At 37.6% G+C, this 18,283-nt stretch overlaps 2 protein-coding genes across 7 annotated transcripts in view; one reads left to right on the forward strand and one right to left on the reverse strand.

Annotated features, from left to right (window-relative positions):
- The window catches only part of LOC134295586 (uncharacterized), a 252,270-nt gene that overhangs the window by 19,831 nt on the left and 214,156 nt on the right, over positions 1 to 18,283 (forward strand). The gene's annotated exons all lie outside the window — the stretch shown is intronic.
- pld4 (phospholipase D family member 4) lies at positions 480 to 18,239 on the reverse strand. Of its 6 annotated transcripts, none has more exons than XM_008104408.3 (12): positions 15,979 to 16,143; positions 15,432 to 15,539; positions 13,323 to 13,411; positions 9,386 to 9,579; positions 8,242 to 8,425; positions 7,398 to 7,518; positions 6,458 to 6,585; positions 4,772 to 4,972; positions 4,048 to 4,187; positions 3,053 to 3,218; positions 1,534 to 1,630; positions 480 to 817 (listed from the first exon to the last, which is right to left on the reverse strand). In XM_008104408.3, the coding sequence occupies exons 2-12, from the start codon at positions 15,454 to 15,456 to the stop codon at positions 615 to 617; spliced, it is 1,548 nt and encodes a 515-aa protein (XP_008102615.1). In that variant the 5' UTR covers positions 15,457 to 15,539; positions 15,979 to 16,143; the 3' UTR covers positions 480 to 614. The 6 variants fall into 6 exon arrangements, with proteins under 6 accessions (XP_008102615.1, XP_008102561.1, XP_062824625.1 ...); XM_008104354.3 differs by having other exon boundaries at positions 9,386 to 9,585; XM_062968555.1 differs by lacking the exons at positions 15,432 to 15,539; positions 15,979 to 16,143 and adding an exon at positions 18,113 to 18,239.

Genomic DNA, 18,283 nt, shown 5'->3' on the forward strand with positions numbered 1-18,283 from the left:
TTTGCCCTCCTCCCACCATTTACATTTTAAAACACAATTAAGAATTAACCACATAAAATCTGGAGCGGAAAGGGCAACAACAGTTTTTCCCATTTTCTCCACCTTAATCTGGATTTTCAAAGCACATTAGAACTGTAGTCCAACCAAAGCATGTTTTTCCACACAATATTTTGAAGAGTAAACAAGCTACAGCAACTTCTTAAAAGCAGTCTGTAGCAACAGGGAACAGGGAACATGCAGATCTATGTAATTTTCAGTGCAGTGCTCTCACCCTGAGATTTTTTCCCCAATCTGAAAATTGGAGAATATGGCTTGGGGCTGAGATCTTGGAATCCTGCAAGATAGCACTTGTCACAGTATGATTAGTCATGGATCAAGTCTCCAGTGACGGCCAACTTACAATTGCCTTCTTTTAAATTCAGACATCTTTTAACCACTAGTCCCAATACACAATATAGAATATAATTTAAAAACCAGAATCCAGTTTGAAACACCCTGTATTTTACATCTTGCAAATGCATGACAAAGAACACAAAACTCATAAGCACATTAGTAACAAGGTTAAAATATTACATAGCAACAAAAATAATCTATTTTCCTTTAAAATGTATGCATCAATCTTTCCAAACACAATCTTTCTGTCTAGGCAAATCTTCCATATTTATTGAATATCTGGAATTCCAGTCTCGTTCAAAAAGAACCTTCAGCTGTCCCTGTATTGTTGGAATCTTCCTTGCAGGATCTATTGAAGACTGGCTAGTCATCAGTCCCACACCTGCGGTGTTGGTGAAGTATTCTTCTGCCCAATTGGAAGTCCCTGGAAATCATAAAATACAGAATATGAATATAAGAGTATAACTTGCCAGTTTCCTCCCCACCTCCAATGCGAAGCCCAACATCCATTATGACTAATACTCATAGCGGACCTTGCAAAATCTAAATCTATGACTATAACTCCCAGAATTCTCCAGCCTTATCTGAAGCGCTTGGGACCAGGTTGAGAATCCCTTATTTGGGATTTTTTTTCAGATTTCTAAATAGCTGTGTTTGCATATGGGTCCATCTACACTATAGAATAAATTCAGTTTGATACCACTTTAACTGCCACAACTCAATGCTATGGAATCCTGGGACCTGTAGTTTTACAAGATATTTAGCCTTCTCTACCAAAGAGTACTGGTGCTTTACCAAAATACAACTCTCAGGATCCCATGGCACATTGAGCCAGTGGTTCAAGTGCATTATTAATTTTACAGTGTAGATGAGAGCTTAGTTATGGGACCGAAGTCTAAATACTAAATGTATTTACATTTCATGTATATATAATATACATAACCCAAGGGTATTTTATACACAATATTCATGCATGAAACGACATTTGTGTACATTTAATCATTGGAAATTAAAAGTGTCATTATCTCAGCTGCCCAGGATTTTGAAGTATTTTTGGATTTCAAAATTCTAGATAAGGGGTGTTCCACCTGTAATTGCCATAGTTCATACATGAGGCTCATTCCAAGCCACAGTGCTTACCAACATAGGCTGCCTTCTCAGTAACCATGAATTTGTTGTGATTCAATCTTGCATAGGGAATATTGGTGTGGTTTCCAATTGGTACAATGAAGATTTTCTGATAATAAGTCAATACAAAACATGACTGATGAAACACTTCGTGTTTGTATGAAATTGCACAAAATGTTTGCATTTCCAGTTAACAGATTAAAATATCACTGAGTTACACTAGCCATAACCTGTATATGGTTTGGACTTTTTTGTCCCATTAGCCAATGAACATGCAACAGGAAAGAATAACAGTACTCAGCAATGAATGATGCTGGTGGAACATTCAGAAATGCTATGACTCTAAAGGCAAGTCCGTATCATTATTCCCTTATTGCAGACACAAGGTTCAAGCTTCAAGAATGGTATTTTGCCTCACCTAGAAAGTTTAAGGCTGAGATAAGATTTGAACCAAGTTTTCTCACTTCAAGCAGCTTTGTCTGAAGCATCAACCCTGAGATAACATTTATCAAATGGCCAAATGAGGTCGTTATCTTCCTGTGATGCCACGCCTGAGCCTTTGGGAGAACTGTGGTGTCTGGCTTTACTCGGGAGCTATCTGTATACCTTCTGTTAAGATCAAGACCCTTAACATGCAGAAGCCCTTTAGGCAAGATGAAAGTTAACCAAAACAAGTTTACTGAAAACAGGAAGCACAAAGGGCTAACTCCACCCAGGACTATTGTAAAAAATAGCATAAAACAATACATTACAAATGGAGAGTTTACTGAATGCAGTCATCTTCCTAGAATCCTGGAAAGTCTTTTGCCTCTGATGCAAAGTGATGGACTTGGTCTTCCACTTTGCGAAACTGGGGCTGACCACAAGCTTCTGTTGTCACTGGGACTGATAGTATATGAAGAGTTTATAGTGCTAAGGATGCCTGTTTGAATTGCTAGGGCCTAAGATTTCCAGACCATATTCAGGCCCCTAAACTCTATAGCTCTACAGTATTGCAGAAAGAAAAAGGGGCATAGCATGAAAGCTCTGTGCAGGCAAAAGGGCTAAAACAACTAAGACAGGCTTCTAGGGTTTTTTTTAAAGCTCCACCCTAATACTAATACAAATGGAGGCATCTACACTATTGGGGAACCTAAGCAGAGGGAACTGAAGCAAAGGAGAGGAAAGGCAGCGCCAAGTCTTCACACCTCCCAAGTAACACAAAAGATTTTTACCACAGATCAGGTGTCCATGTCTGACCAAATAGTAACTTGTTATATATTTAATGAACTTGATAATGGATCCCATACACCCCATGATAAATTCGAGGTCAGCTTTTTGTCAGGCAACATGAGTATGCAATTTTAAACAATTGATTAAGGATACTAGGAAAAATTATAATAAGTCGCTATTTAATATGTTCGGTATATACTCATGTATAAGTTTTTTTAAAAGATTAAAACTTAACCTAAAAAGCTATACATGGGACAATGCTGGAACATGAAGCCTTTAACTAAAACACCCACTAAAATCCAAAGTATGTTTGTTTTACCACTTCTATGGTGATGTTAGTACTTGGATTGGTGAGGACACTCAGGGACTTCAAGAAATGAAACATGGATGGGTCAGTATGGATCCAGCAGCTGATCAAAAGCCGTATCTGTATATTATGACTAAGTGCCGCATTTCTGAGAGCGTTGTCGATGGGTGGCCAGTATCTAAAAAAACAACACCATAATATTAGCAATGGAAAGTACTGTATGCAGACTTATCACTCCACTATTCCATCCGAATCAAAAAAGGAGAATGTCCTAGATCAGTGGTTTATTACTTTTGGTCCTCCAAGTGTTTTGGACTTTAATTCCCAAAATTCCTGATAACCAAGCTGGTGGGGTTCTGGACATTGAATTCCCATACACCTGTAGGACCAAAGATTGGGAAGCACTTGTCCAGAACAAGATCGTCTCATTTTGGCTCTTTACTGATAGTATTTTTAATATTTAATTGCATTAATATCTTACTTACTTAACTAAGGCTATTGGGCTGAATTATTGGCTATTGGAACACCCTCCCCAGCGACATACGGCAGATACCAACTCTCCTAGGCTTCAGGAAAGTCTTAAAGACATGGTTGTGCACACAAGCTTTTAATGAATGAGAACATGGACTTTACATGACCTGTACGAAGACTTGAGGATTCTGGATGAATGGATTTTAATCTTGGACATTCTTAAAATTTTATATAATGTGATTTTATTTTGTAATGGTATCTGTTTTATATGAACTGTTGTTTTGTAGATTGTTTTATATGAATTGTTGTTTTTACATTGTTTTTAGGCATTGAATTTTTGCCATTTACTGTAAGCTGCTTTGAGTCTCCTCGGAGAGAAAGGCGGGGTAAAAGTGATGTAAATAAATAAATAAAATAAATTAATCTTCACAGGAGATGGGAAAGTCTACAGTCTGGCTTTCTCTTGTGTTCTTTAAAAACACGAGAGAGAAATGATGAAATATATAAATCGTATACATTCTGATTTAATCCAGTACCTTGGTGGGTGGCTGAAACGACTTGTAGGAAAGTACTCCATCATGGATATATAGAGAAAATCTTCTGCATCATAGATAACATCAAGAACTGTTACAAGGTCAAAGGTACGGCCCCCTGGGCAAAATGAAGAAGGAGAAGCCTAAAGCAAAGGAGAACTTTAATTACTACAACATCATCTAGCTATTCCAAGTTCATTCAGTAACAAAAAATAAAAACTTCCCAGCTCCAAGAAGGCTGCTTTTAGATTAATATTGCTGTTCTGGCCTCCCTTGACTTATGAAAATTGTCCTCACTTATATATCTGGCATTAAGAATGCTTTATTTTGTGATTAGCCATTGTATGACCTTGCATTTGTACATCTAATTGCTAAGGCACATATCTTTGAGAAGATCTGATTGCAAGAGGAGAAGCATGTTATAATGCAAAAAATACACATTATTTTTAATGTCTAGTATGACCCTAGATGAAGTACTTTGACCGCATAATGAGAAGCCAGGAAAACTTGGAGAAGATAACAATGCTGGGGAAAATGGAAGGAAAGAGGAAGAGGGGCTAACCAAGGGCAAGATGGATGGATGGTATCCTTGAAGTAACTGGTTTGATCTTGAAGGAGCTGCGGGTGGCGACAGCCGGCAGGGAGCTCTGACGTGGGCTGGTCCATGAGGTCATGAAGAGTCGGAAGCGACTGAATGAATTAACAACATGACCCTAAGTCTACTTACAGAAAAATATGCTTTGGTGGAGGTTCCATTGAAGTGTATTTCCAAAGGGTTCTCCCTATTAATATTGGAAGAATAATTGCTTGGCCATGGAGATGGGATGGTGGCATTTGGCTCTCCAAGATCCCAATATGTTTTGAAGGTTTTCCAAAGGTCATTAGCTAAAGAGCTGCAGTTATTGATCAAAACACCAAGTTCTTTCACCTGCAGAAATAAAAGCAGAAGCTAGAGGCATTCCAAACCAAACATGTGTTACAAATCACTTCCTTTATATGCATTGCGGATATGTCTGCTTCAGCATTGCTGTTGTTGTTGCTTCTGCTGCTGTTGCTGTTGTTTTATATCTCTAACTCATTTTTGGCTTATGGTGCTCTTAAGCGGTTGCTAAGAAAATCTATCAAGTTGTTTTCTTAGCAAGATTTGTTCAGAATGGGTTTGCCTTTTCCTTCGTATGAGACCAACATAATTAATTTGCCCATGGTCACCCAGTGGGTTTCCATGATTTGGCAGAGATTTGAACCCTGGTCTCCAAACCACACTGGGTCTCAATCACAGTTTTAGATAAAAGCCTGTACAAAGTATTAGTTATTTGTTAAACTATTTTTATCTTGTATTTAAGGAACTCAGGATAGCGCAACTAAATAACATCTGTTTAAACGGTTTTGAAATTGCCATCACACCTCTCAAGGAAGAAGATTCTGTAATGCAGGTACCACAACAGAGAAGGCTGTTTCCTGTGTCCATTATACACTGACTCCCCACTAGTGGAATGCAAAGGATGACCCCCCCCCAATTTCTCAGACAGTCAGGGAGACAAACTTATTTAACTGAAAAGGGTATATACTCTTTAGTTATGCAGTGTGTCAGTCAACTGAGGGCTTAAATCAGCATCTCCTCTGTAATCATGTAACACATTTGCTTTCCATCTATGTTACTGATATAGTTGAATGGTAAATCAAATGTTTTGCATGCAGGTTCAAATCCACAACAATCACAGGGTTTTTTTTAAAGATCAGGCAGTACATAATGGACATACTTTTGCTTAAGACATCTGAGAGTTGCTACCAGTCATGGAATGCAGTTCTGGACTAGACAGATGAATGGTATGTGGCATGGTGCAAGATTGCTTTTTATTTTCTTACACATCAGGAGAGAAACTATTCTAATAGATTAACTTTTCCCAAAGTTGGTTTAGCTACCAAGACTGATTTTCTTCACAACATGCAGCCATGGTGTTTTTGGTTACATCTAGAGATATAATCAGAGGTCCAGAGTTGATGAATTGTAAAAGATCTACAAACAGCATCAAGACAATGACAGTGGAAAATATCATAGCATTTCTCAGAATTCTCTAAAACACATAGTTTGCCAGCAAATCTACAGTGGTTCCTTGGCAAGAGTCCCTAATTGCCCTCGGCAAAGATTCCTTGGCAAGGGTCCCTTATTCAACAGGGCAAGGGTCCCTTATTTGTCAAACATTTTACAATCACAGAGGCAGCACAACATTTTGAACAAAACTCAGCTCTATCTTAGAAAATTGATACAACCACATTAATATTCTTTTGTAAATAAAGCCACCTGTCTCATTAGGATTTGTTCCTGAGATTTGTTCCTGGGAATTTTTAGTACAGATACAGCTTGTTATATAGTGTCAAATCAAGTCTGTTTTTCCATTCTGAAATCTCTCACCTGAGTCAGGGATCTCCAGTCCACATTAGCACTGCCTAGAAAGATGTGTTTCATGTCTACAATCCAGAATTTGGTGTGTAAGACACCATGGGTCAGCTGTCCAAAATTTATCCTTTTTACATGGGCCCCTGTGAAAAGGAAGAAATGTAAGTTTATGCACCAAGAAAAGATAAGTACGTCAAACATCACCTAGTTCCTTGTCTGATTATAAACACTTCTAGTTCGGAGCAGAGCCTGTGCTTTTCCAGATTCTGGTTAATACATTTTGTCTTGTAATGGACAGAAAAACCCTTTTATTCCAAGGACATTGATACTACTGCAACATCCTGCAGGTCACCTGAAGACAGCAGACCTGTTTAGCAGATGCATGGTAGTTTACTTGGAATATGCATATATAGACTCTGAAAGAGGTACCACTACTGCTCCCTTGTAATAGTGATGCACAGAATTATTATGGGGAGTGGGGGACAGAAAATGCTGTTACCTTACTAAAAATTACCAGGTTTGGTGCAAAAAAACCCTCCTAGATTTTGCACATAATAATTCCCAAAAGGAGAATCATCTTTGAAAACTGCAATTTTTAAAGACATTCTCCATAATGGCAAAACAAAAATTAAGACTCCATGTGCACAGAGGATATGTTCCCAAATATGCATTCCACAAAGGGTTTTTGCTATACTAAAATTATTAATTTCGTATTTTGAGAATGAAATTACTGAAGAATCACATCCCCACCTCACAGTAGAACAAACTTTTATAATATTCTGGGCTGCTGAGCCCTATAATGCTTGTAGCGTATCTAGTTGCTTTCATTGTTTTGGGTGAGTATGTGGTTTTACAACATTTATTTTCATGATTGCTTTTAAACTACTAGATTTTTTTAGAGGAGGTCAATCTACTTGGCCAAAGATAAGGTAGAAGTACTTCAGTAGACAATTACCTTTTCTCTCCAGGACCTCAAGATCAGTGGATTGTTTGATCTTACATGGCAAATTTGTTGCAATGAACACAGAAATATTCTTCAAAAGCAGATTTTCAAACTTTTTCAGAATATCTTCACCCTACAAAAGGCAAGCCATTATTTTTGGGTCAAATACCAAGTTCTGGATGAGATAAAAGAGGCACTCCGCTTTTGCAGGGGTTGGGACGCAGGACTCCCGATATAGTAGAAAAATTGCAAATTCTAAAAATGAACCATAAGAGTTGGAAAAGACCACAAAGACAATCCTGTTCAATCCCATTCTGCCATGCAGGAACACATAATCAAAGCACTCCTGACAGATGGCCACCCAGCCTCCATTTCAAAACTTCCAGAGGAGATCCCACCACATTCTGAGGCAGCATGTTCAACTGTCAAACAGCTCTTACCATCAGAGAGTTCTTTCTAATGTTTAGGTGAAATCACTTTTCCTGAAGTTTAAATTCCTTGCTCCATGTCCTAGTCTCTTCAGCAACAGAAAACAAGCCAGCTTTCTCTTTGATATGGCATTTTTCATATATTTAAATGCGGCTATCATATCCCTCTTAACCTCCTCTTCTCTGAACTAAACATACCTAGTTTCTTCAGCTGCTCCTCGTAGAGATTGGTTTCGAGACCTTTTACCATTATGGTCACCCTTTTCTGAACACAATGCAGCTTGTCAAAATCCTTATGATTCTATCTAAAGTAAAATATATGGGGAACTCTTTGTGTTGTGCACTCAAAATGAGAACTTAGCATGTACAATGAATTGCTCTCACCCTACATCCAACTGAAGATTTCCTTTAAAAAAATCTTATCTTACCTGTTTAGATGATGTGTCATTGACACCAATGTCTTGTCCAGTCAATGTCCAATAGTAAGAAGCCATGTGAATGCTTTCCTGAGTCATATTTAAAAGCTCCATCCATGCTTGGTACAAGGGTTTTGCAGCACTGCTATTTGGTCCAAATGGCATGTCCCATGGAAGGCTTTCCACCAGCTGAAAACTACAGCGACAGGAGTAGGTAAATAGCTGAACACTTGGCAGTGAATGTAGTTAGTAGCAAAGCCACCAGAATAGGTCCCAATTCTTGAAGTTGGCTTTCAGACAGAGATGCTTAAAACATTTTACATTTGTTTCTGCCCTCAAGATGAAGTTGGTGGGTCTGTTTTTAATTTAAGCCAATTGTCCAAAAACATTTTGTGTAAAAAGAATGTGACAGATTTCAACAGCAGACATACCTGTGCAGGTAAGTGTGTTTCCTGAGCATTATCCACACATGGGAACACAAGCTGATTATAGGGACTTAGTGACTAAGGTTATCCTTGTTACGCTTTCTCTGTGCAGCAGCCATGATCAGTATTCTTGTATTATTATTGTTAAGGAGAATGGGACAATCCCTTGGATGGCAGATTTAAAAGTGAAGAAGGGATTTGCCTCCTGAAACAAATGTCTTGGGATCCTTTCACACTACTCAACTATAGCACTGTAATTCCATTATAATTGCCATGGCTACATATTATGGAATCCTGGTGAGTTTTAGTGAGATACTAGAGTTCCATTGTCATCACCACAAATGCCTTCAAGATCCAGTATTAAATCCAGGCAGCTGTACTAAAGAGTGAGCAGGATGCTAAAAAGTGACATAGCTAGCGTACTCCGGCCAGCAAGGTACAGTGTGATGAGTTCATTGTTTCTGCCTATCATACTACAACTTGCTAGTGATGGTGGATACATCATCCTTCAGCATCTTGCTCACCTGTGTTGTAGAATTCCATCCCTCTGTAGGGCTGCTTAGGTTTGGGGAGTCAAATTGGGAGATGAGGCATATTTATGACACCATAGCTACTTTTAGAAAATTACATGAAGGATCTTGAAAGAGGCTCATTTGTATCATTAAAGAGACAGTAAGCCAAACTTTGATGATAAAAATACTGTCTGAGATTTTTTTTTCTGGATAGCTCACTTGCACAAATCGTTGTAGCTGGGATTCCTGTCCATCTTATGCATTCGGTCTCTTCTGGTGTTTTGGTCATCATTCCTGTTCAGATAGCTGCTAAGTTTCATATCTTCATCCCTTGCAAAGTTTGCAGTGGAAGGTTTCGTGATGTGGTTTATTATCACAACAATAAGCACAGCAACTGATATCAGTCCAAAAACCTGGAACTCAAAAAGGATTTGCATCACAATGAGGGCTGTCAGCACAGAACACTTTCCTCTGAGGCTCAGAATTTGGAAAGTTAGAATTAAAATAATCACAGCAATGCCTAGAATTCTGTTAACACCTTCTACGTGTATACACTCTCCAATGGAAGTAATTGGACAATTTTGTCTGGTGTGGAATGCATGAATTCAATTCAATCTTGCAGAAGTAGAATTGTACATATGGCATTGTTGTATATACGGATGCGCACACAGACAAAATACAAATTCTCTTGGGCTGTATCTGCACTGCATAATTTTAGTGATCTGATAGCACCTTAACTGCCATACCTCTATTCTATGGAATTCTGGGTTTTAAAATTTGGTAAGATTCATAGAATTCTGCTCCAGAGAGTGCTCTAATTAAGGGGGAAGCACTAAAGACTACAAACTCATGATTCCATAGATGCAGGGCATCTAAACTGATATCAAATTGCTATCATTGTTTAATATGGATGCATTTCTGGTTGTGAATTAAGTTGCCCAGTCTTGCTATTTAGCACAATGATTGCATAGAACAATTAATGTGAAATGTCATAGGCATCTATGCTACACAACCTCAAAGTAGAATTTTGACAAATGAAACGCTAAAGTCATCCATCAAGAAGTGATAGGATGTTATTTTAGGGCTAAGAGTGTGATCCTACGATTTTTGAGTTGAGGGTTGCTCCTCAGAATATCCTTAAATTCATTCTTCTTAAAAGGAACTATCCAAGCCCACCTTTGAGTTGGAAGAAATACAACCTTCAAAGGAGCAAAGGTCTATGGACTGATTCTTACTCAACAGAAGGAGCAGAACAATGTTCAGGTGCAATAGGCCTGATGTACTACTTGTGATATCAACATTTTTTTTCTAATGTGCCATATAACATTTATGCCCATTGGCTACCACTGCTCCTTTCTTTCCTAGATACTCTCCAAGGATCAGCAGCCAAAGACTTGAAAACCAGTACCATTTTGGAGACCACCATTTTGAGCAGCAAAGTCTAGAGTTCACTCTTCAAACAGAAGCAAATGCACGTTCTAGGGCAGAAAAAACTACCTAACTCCACCATGGTGATAAAACATGGGGCACCTCTAAGCAAAGAAGAAATAACAGTAATACAGCACAGTTTTCTTCATGTTTCACTAATTACAGCCAGATGTCCTAGGGGCCCAAAGTAGGACAGATGTTTGTTCGTTATATGAAAATGAAGATGTGAAACTTGTCCTTTTTCACCGCCACCATACTTTCCTTTGCTTTAATAGGTTTCATTGCAGCCTGGTTCTGAAACCGGATGTTCACAGAGAAGGTAGCTAAATACTTAAAGCAAAACAGTTTAATGAGAGAATACCTTCCCATCTCGTTTCAGCACTCAATTAAAACTTTACCTCAAATGTTTAGGACCCAGAAATCATGGTCTCTTGGATTGTGTCCGTTTTCTTTTTCTTTGTCCATTTGGTTTATTTATTTATGATGTTCCATTGTTTTTCTATTTCAAATTTGATTATTTTAAATTACACTTAAGTTTATTGTACATTGCCCTGAAATTTTCAGACACCACAAAATAACAATAGTTTCCTTTTGAAAAAAATAATGAAAATCACATATTCCTTTTGATATGAAGAAAAAAATAATATGGAAATGGGATATTTTCCCATATACAGTAGAGTCTCACTTAACCAACATAAGCGGGCCGGCAGAATGTTGGATAAGCGAATATATTAGATAATAAGGAGGGATTAAGGAAAAGCCTGTTAACTATCAAATTACATTATGATTTTACAAATTAAGCATCAAAACATGTTTTAGAACAAATTTGACAGAAAAAGCAGTTCAATACATGGTAACACTATGTAGTAATTACTGTATTTACGAATTTAGTACCAAAACATCACAATGTATTGAAAAGATTGACTACAAAAACATTGACAACTAAAAGGCAGACTGCGTTGGATAATCCAGAACGTTTGATAAGTGAAGGTTGGATAAGTGAGACTGTACTGTACTTTCCTAATATAGACACAGTTGTCCTTCCATACATAATGTTGCCCTGACCAATGCAAGAAATAAACCTGAAGGAATTATATTATTATTCCTATCAAAGAAGCAACTGGGTTTAGGCAAACTTTCATATCATTCCTACTGTTTCTGAGTTTTGAACCAAGGACCTTCCACCTCTTCACATGTAGAATTTGCTCTGTTTCTACACACTTTAAATTTTATTGATTATTTATTGGCCATATTTATATCTCGTCCTTCTCACCCTGAAGGGGACTCTACTTGGGGTCCCAAGGAGGCCATCACATGATGTAAGAACACTTTTGGTGGGACTCCATGGGACTGTGTTTCCACAGCACATGAAAATGGAGTCTAAACTGCATTCTCAGGATGTGGGTTTTACTTGGCTCCAAACTGACAAAAACGGGAGAAAATGGGTAACGACGGGGAAAGGACATGGGATGGCTGCCCATCTCAGAAGATGGATCTTGGCAGTAGGGAATAAGATAAGATGGTTCCCTCCGTTTCCCCCTGCTTTTCCCTATTCTGAGTAGCGTCCATAAATAAGTTTTAGTGTAAATCCTTCTATTCATTTATATTAGGTGGTTAATAGAATCAGATTTGGAATTAGAGTAAAGGATTATATATTTGCACAGATACACATATAAAATACAGACAAAATATATTTGCACAGACACACATATAACATACTAGGCAAAAATAAAACAGTGATTCTTTCTCTCTTTGTCAAATTAAAAAAGGGTGAATTCAGTTCTCAAGGTAAAAAAAAATAGTTTCCTTTATCAAAAGGATGAAACTGCCATTTATTTGCCTGTACCGCATAGCAGGTGGATAGAACTTCCTCTTTTATATTTTTAACGTGGTAGAGTCAAAGTACAATAATGAGAAAGTATGAAGAAAGACTTCTGAAATGTCTCTAGCTTAAACAATTGATTTTAGATTTCTTGCTTTCCTTTACCTTGTGGATTTTCTTTTCTTTATATGAAGACCAACATTTTGGGAACTCCACAACCACCATGAATGGAAGAAAGTCGTTTTTCATTTACATATGGCCAAAATACAGCAAAATTCTGTTGGACAGTTCCAACTAGAGTGAAACCAATTAAAGTAAATCCTTCTGATTTGATAGGTCTGTTCTAGTTGAGACCACCAGTAGAATTCAGACCATTAAAATACAACATAGAAGATGAGAAACTAACGTTTGGATCAGATCATTTGACCTTCTGGCAGAGTCACAATGGAGTTGGAGGTCATATTTTACAATGCAAACTTTCACACTGTAGGAAATATTGTCCTGGACTTTACATGGTTATGCAAAAGTGCAAATACAGTAGAGTCTCGCTTATCCAATATAAATGGGCCGGCAGAACGTTGGATATGCGAATATGTTGGATAATAAGGAGGGATTAAGGAAAAGCCTATTACACATCAATTTAGGTTATGATTTTACAAATTAAGCACCAAAACATACAACAAATTTGACAGAAAAAGTAGTTCAATACGTAGTAATGCTATGTAGTAATTACTGTATTTACGAATTTAGTACCAAAGTATCACGATATATTGAAAACATTGACTACAAAAATGCGTTGGATAATCCAGAACGTTGGATAAGTGAGTGTTGGATAAGTGAGACGCTACTGTATTTGGCTGATTTTGATCCCCATTTGATGTAACTTAGTTTTATTTTAATACTTACCACTTGAATGCCTCTTCCCTCATTTTGGTACATCTTCACATAGAAGGGCCCATTTGATGTAAGTGGTTTTATTAGTATCTTCTTCATGACTTTTTTTAAACAAAGAAGCGTGCCATGGAAATAAAAGAAGAATAACATATCTGACTGCTGTCCATAAATGCCATAGGCCAGGGGTCCCCAAACTAAGGCCCGGGGGCCGAATGCGGCCCTCCAAGGTCATTTACCTGGCCCCCACCCTCAGTTTTATAATACATTTTTTTATATCAGTCTTAATAATATAATATATTGTATATACATATAATATTGATAAAAATATTACAATGTTATACAATATAATACTAATAATAATACCATATAATAATATTAATTATATGTTATATATTACATATAGTATTACAGTATAGTGGTATAGTTCAATATAGTAATGTATAATGCTAATATTTTGCTATGCTAATAATATAATATACTAGCTGTGCCCGGCCATGTGTTGCTGTGGCAAAGTGGTGGTGGTATTGGTTAAAAATTGTTGTGTAATTTTTATTTGACGTTATTTGCAGTTTTTATTGATTTTATTGTAAGTTATATTTTTATTTATTATATTTTATTTTTTTCTTGTATTATTTTTAGTTATTTTCTGTTATTATAGTATTTTATTGTATCAATTTTTTTAGTGTTTTTTATTATTTTTTATTGGGTTGCTGGGAGACCAAGTTGGAGGAGCTTAGCCTTCTAACTGGCAGCAATTGGATAAAAGCAATTATTCCTCTCTCTCTAATTAGGACTTTATTTTTCTTTTCTTTTTGTTGTATCAACCTTGAGGCGTGGATGATGGGTTGTGTTGTCAAATTTTGAGGTTGGGGGGCCTGTACTTTTGTTGTTTTGTGAATCGCCGTGATGCCATCAATCTTTTATATATATAGATTGTAGGTACATACAGCTGCTCTGAGTCCCCTTTGGGGTGAGAAGGGTGGGATATAAATGTAGTAAGTAAATAAATAATTTTAGACTTAGGCTCACCCAAATTCTGAAATGACTTGAAGGCACACAACAACAACAACAACAACAACAATCCTAATTAACTTGACTATCTCATTGGCCAGTAGCAGGCCCGTACTTTCCATTGAAATCCTGATAGGTTTATGTTGGTTAAGATTGTTTTCATTTTTAAATATTGTATTGCTCTTTCATTGTTGTTGTTTTGCACTACAAATAAGACATGTGCAGTGTGCATAGGAATTTGTTTGTATTTTTTTTCAAATGATAATTCGGCCCCTCCACAGTCTGAAGGATTGTAGACCGGCCCTTTGCTTTAAAAGTTTGAGGACCCCTGCCATAGGCCATTCCATTTAAAACCTTTAGCATAGCCAATCCACATCAGCTAATCCACAAGTTGGACTTCCTTGCTCATTACAAGGATTCTGGGATATGTTTTGGGACAGGAACCCTAACTCTGTCCCTGCAAAAACTTTGTCCTTTAACTATGACAGAAAATCTCATTTATTGATGGATTCCAAGGGTCTGTAGCCAGTTATAGTGGTAACAAACTGCTATAAATGTGTATTATAGATACATTCCAGGTCTGAGGAGAGTTCCAGTCCAGAACTTTTGGAGAGCCACACTGCTAAATGAAGATCAAAAATTCAATAAATAATTAATAATAATAATAATAATAATAATAATAATAATAATAATAATAATAATAATAATAATAATACACTGAAAGACTGAAGGTAAATGGACTCCTGTCCTCCCCAGCTGTTCAACCATCCTTCTCTACTGTTTAATGGAGATAGGAGTAAACATATTACTGCGAATTATAGATTTAGACAAGACCATAAGGCCCATCTAGAGTCCAACCTCCTGCAATGGACTAGGGAAAGCATTCTTAAGAGATGGCTATCCAACTTGCAAACCAGGAGAGGCCGCCATGGTTCAAGACAGTCTATCATGCTGTCAAATAGTTCTTACCATCAAGAAGTTCTACTTAAAATGGGCTTGGGGAACACATACATTGCCATCACACAGAATTAACACAGCCCTGAAAGTCTCATAATTACTTCTTATGAAATAGCCATATGAAAATGATCCACCTAGCTCAGCTTTGTTTACCTAGTGATTCTTCGCATTTAGACATCCAAATGTTCTTGGCATCGTCTCCAGAATCTCTGACCACTGAGCAAGCTGACTACAGCTTCTGGGACAAGAAACCCAAAATACCTGAAATAACAATGTTAAAAAAGCACTAATCTATCCAATCCAGCCAGTTTTCCAGGTATTCTTTCTCAACACTACCAGCTTGTGGCTCTTTTAATAGAAAATACCAGAGATTGAATCTCAAACATATTGTGATCCTATGTTAGGAGAAGGGTGGGGTAAATTAAAATACATTTGCACATGCCAGGCATCTGCTCTGCCACTAAGCTTTGCCCCTTGAAATATCCCAATCCTAATATCTCAAAAGGGCAAATGCCTTCAATGGCATCCTGAGAAGCATGCCAATCAAGGCAATTACTTTTTGGACTAAAACTCCAGAAGTGTCCGTTCCCACTAACAAAGGGGATCTCTGGAGCTGTAATTCAAAAATGCAAAACTGGCTTAGCATAAAGGTGATTGGTGGCCAGGTATATCTCAGCACTTTTTAAAAAAATACACTCACCTTTTCATGAGATTTCTCCAGTTGATGCTATTTTACCTTTACTTCAGATCTACAGAATGGAAGTGGTTGCTATCAGGGCTGTAGAAACACTGAGCAACTGTTATGTGGGAGGTTTCTGACCACAACAGGCTTTTCCCCCCATTTACATGTGCCACTGACTGAACTTCCCCTTACAGCTAAATAAAATGTCACGTTATTTGATCACTAGATGTAAGACCCAGAGAGAAAGCTACTATCAGATGGAGTCTATCTGTGATACACAACAGAGATTTAAAAAAGGAGACATTAAGCCATCTTGGTGACAATAGTTTTTCAAGGTATTGAAAATGATAATTGAAAGATACCAAAGTCTTGGAAACTAAGCACAGTCAGTACTTGGATGCAAGTTGCTGTAGGCTGTATTTCTGAGGAAGGAACTGGCAAATCCAGCTCTGAGTATTCCTTGCCTAAGAAGACCCTCTGAAATTCATGGGGTCACCATAAGGCATGGGTCCTCAAGCAGGGGGCTGGTTCACGGACCCTCAGACTGTTGGGGGGCAGACTACAGTCAGGGGGGAAATGAACAAATTCCTATTCACACTGCACATCTTATTTTTAGTGCAAATTTTTTTGAAAGAACAATGCAATATTTAAAATGAAGAATTTTAACCAACATAAACATACCAATATTGCAATTGGCAGTATGGGCTTGCTTTTGACTGATGAAATAGTCAAGTTAACTAGGGTTGTTTTTGTGTGCCTTCAGCAAGTTTTAGCCTTAAGGCAACCCTAAATTTAAGGTTTAGGGTGGGTTTAGGTAAATGGCCTTGGAGGGCTGCATCTGACCCGCAGACCTTAGTTTGGGGACAGCTGCAATAAGGCGAGAGATAATTTAAAGGTACATGCACACAGGAGAGATTTTCAATTTGAGTGTCTTGTTAAGTCTGTTGCAGTAATTCAGACTGCCTGAAAACATGAGGCGGTCCAAACTTACAAGTTGAAGAGGCCCCATCTTTACCAAAACAAATGCCATGGCCATGAGTTTAAAATACACGGAGCAGGGCAGTTGATAACATGGTGAGTTGGAGGCCTCTCTTTCTTAGGGTCAACATAAGTTGAAGTCAAATTGACAGCAGTTAACAACAAATACAACTGAGAAGGGTGCAAAGGGGTTAAAATCTTTGTGGTGTGATTTCTGTATACCATTTTGCATCAGCTTTGTATTTTTTTAGAGCTTTAAGATTGTATCTACAGTAAATGTTGCAGCACTACTGAATAAAAAACCAGAAGTCCTGCACTCCTTGAAGGCAAGGAACCTTAGGGACAGTGCCTATATGCCCAATAATGTATTGTTGATATAGATTGTGACTATGTTTGCCATATTCAATGATAGCTGAACCCATAGAACCCTCAGTCTTGTATTGGTCTTTTGTATGATGTATGACACTTTAGGCCAGTGGTTCTCAGCCTGTGGGTCCCCAGGTGCTTTGGCCTACAACTCCCAGAAATCCCAGCCAGTTTACCAGCTGTTAGGATTCCTGGGAGTTGAAGGCCAAGATATCTGGAGACTCACAGGTTGAGAACCACTGCTTTAGGCAACAGTAAAGTATGGCTCCTGTGTCTGCAATGGATACTTTCCTGAACACATCAAGGAAAGTGTGAATAACAGTGAATTCCATTGAAATGAACAACTTTCACTGGACATTACCATCAAACTGCTTGAAGAACCTACAAAACTCCTATTTTGTCAGATGCAAGTAAGTGAAACCATGAGCACCAGCCCTGCAGGTACTTGCTTTATGTGCTAGATTCAGTGTATAACATGCAATAATAGGTTTTGAGACATGTTTATATACATTTACCAATTGTTTCAACTTTTGTGATTGTGTTTGCAATATTCATTTAATGAAGCATGAGGATCTCGGACGAATGGAATTAATTATTTGTTTTTAAGGTTTTTATAATGTGTTTTAACAATGTTATTAATGGATCTATATGTATTGTTTTGCTTTTATGATTGCATTTTTGGGCATTAAATGTCGCCAATTTTTGTAAGCCACCCTGAGTCCCCTCGGGTGAGAAGGGTGGGGTATAAATGTTGTAAATAAAAATAAATAAATTAAGTAACCACATAAAACTCAAGGAAGTGATATACCATGAACTGGTTTGGAAGGGGTTTTGTTTTCAAACCCTGCAAAAATTGCATTTCTCTTTGAGCTCAGCAGCTTCGGCCTCAGTCCATTCTAAGTCCCATTCCCTGCAATATGTTCCCGAGTCTTCGTGGGACTATCTCACATTCCTTCATTGGGTTCCCAATACTTAGTAT

Source organism: Anolis carolinensis, chromosome 1 (genome assembly GCF_035594765.1).
Source record: "Anolis carolinensis isolate JA03-04 chromosome 1, rAnoCar3.1.pri, whole genome shotgun sequence".
Lineage (NCBI taxonomy): Eukaryota > Metazoa > Chordata > Lepidosauria > Squamata > Dactyloidae > Anolis > Anolis carolinensis.

Bases quoted from the DNA above. Each gene is read 5' to 3' on its own strand.
- pld4 (XM_008104354.3), bottom strand. From the start codon at position 15,456: ATGTCTAAATGCGAAGAATCACTAG. The intron at 9,586-13,322 runs GTAAGTATTAAA...ATCCTTTTTGAG, and splicing joins AGGGAAGAGGCATTCAAGTG to TTCCAGGTTTTTGGACTGAT. The intron at 8,426-9,385 runs GTGAGCTATCCA...CTGTCGCTGTAG, and splicing joins AGCTACAACGATTTGTGCAA to TTTTCAGCTGGTGGAAAGCC.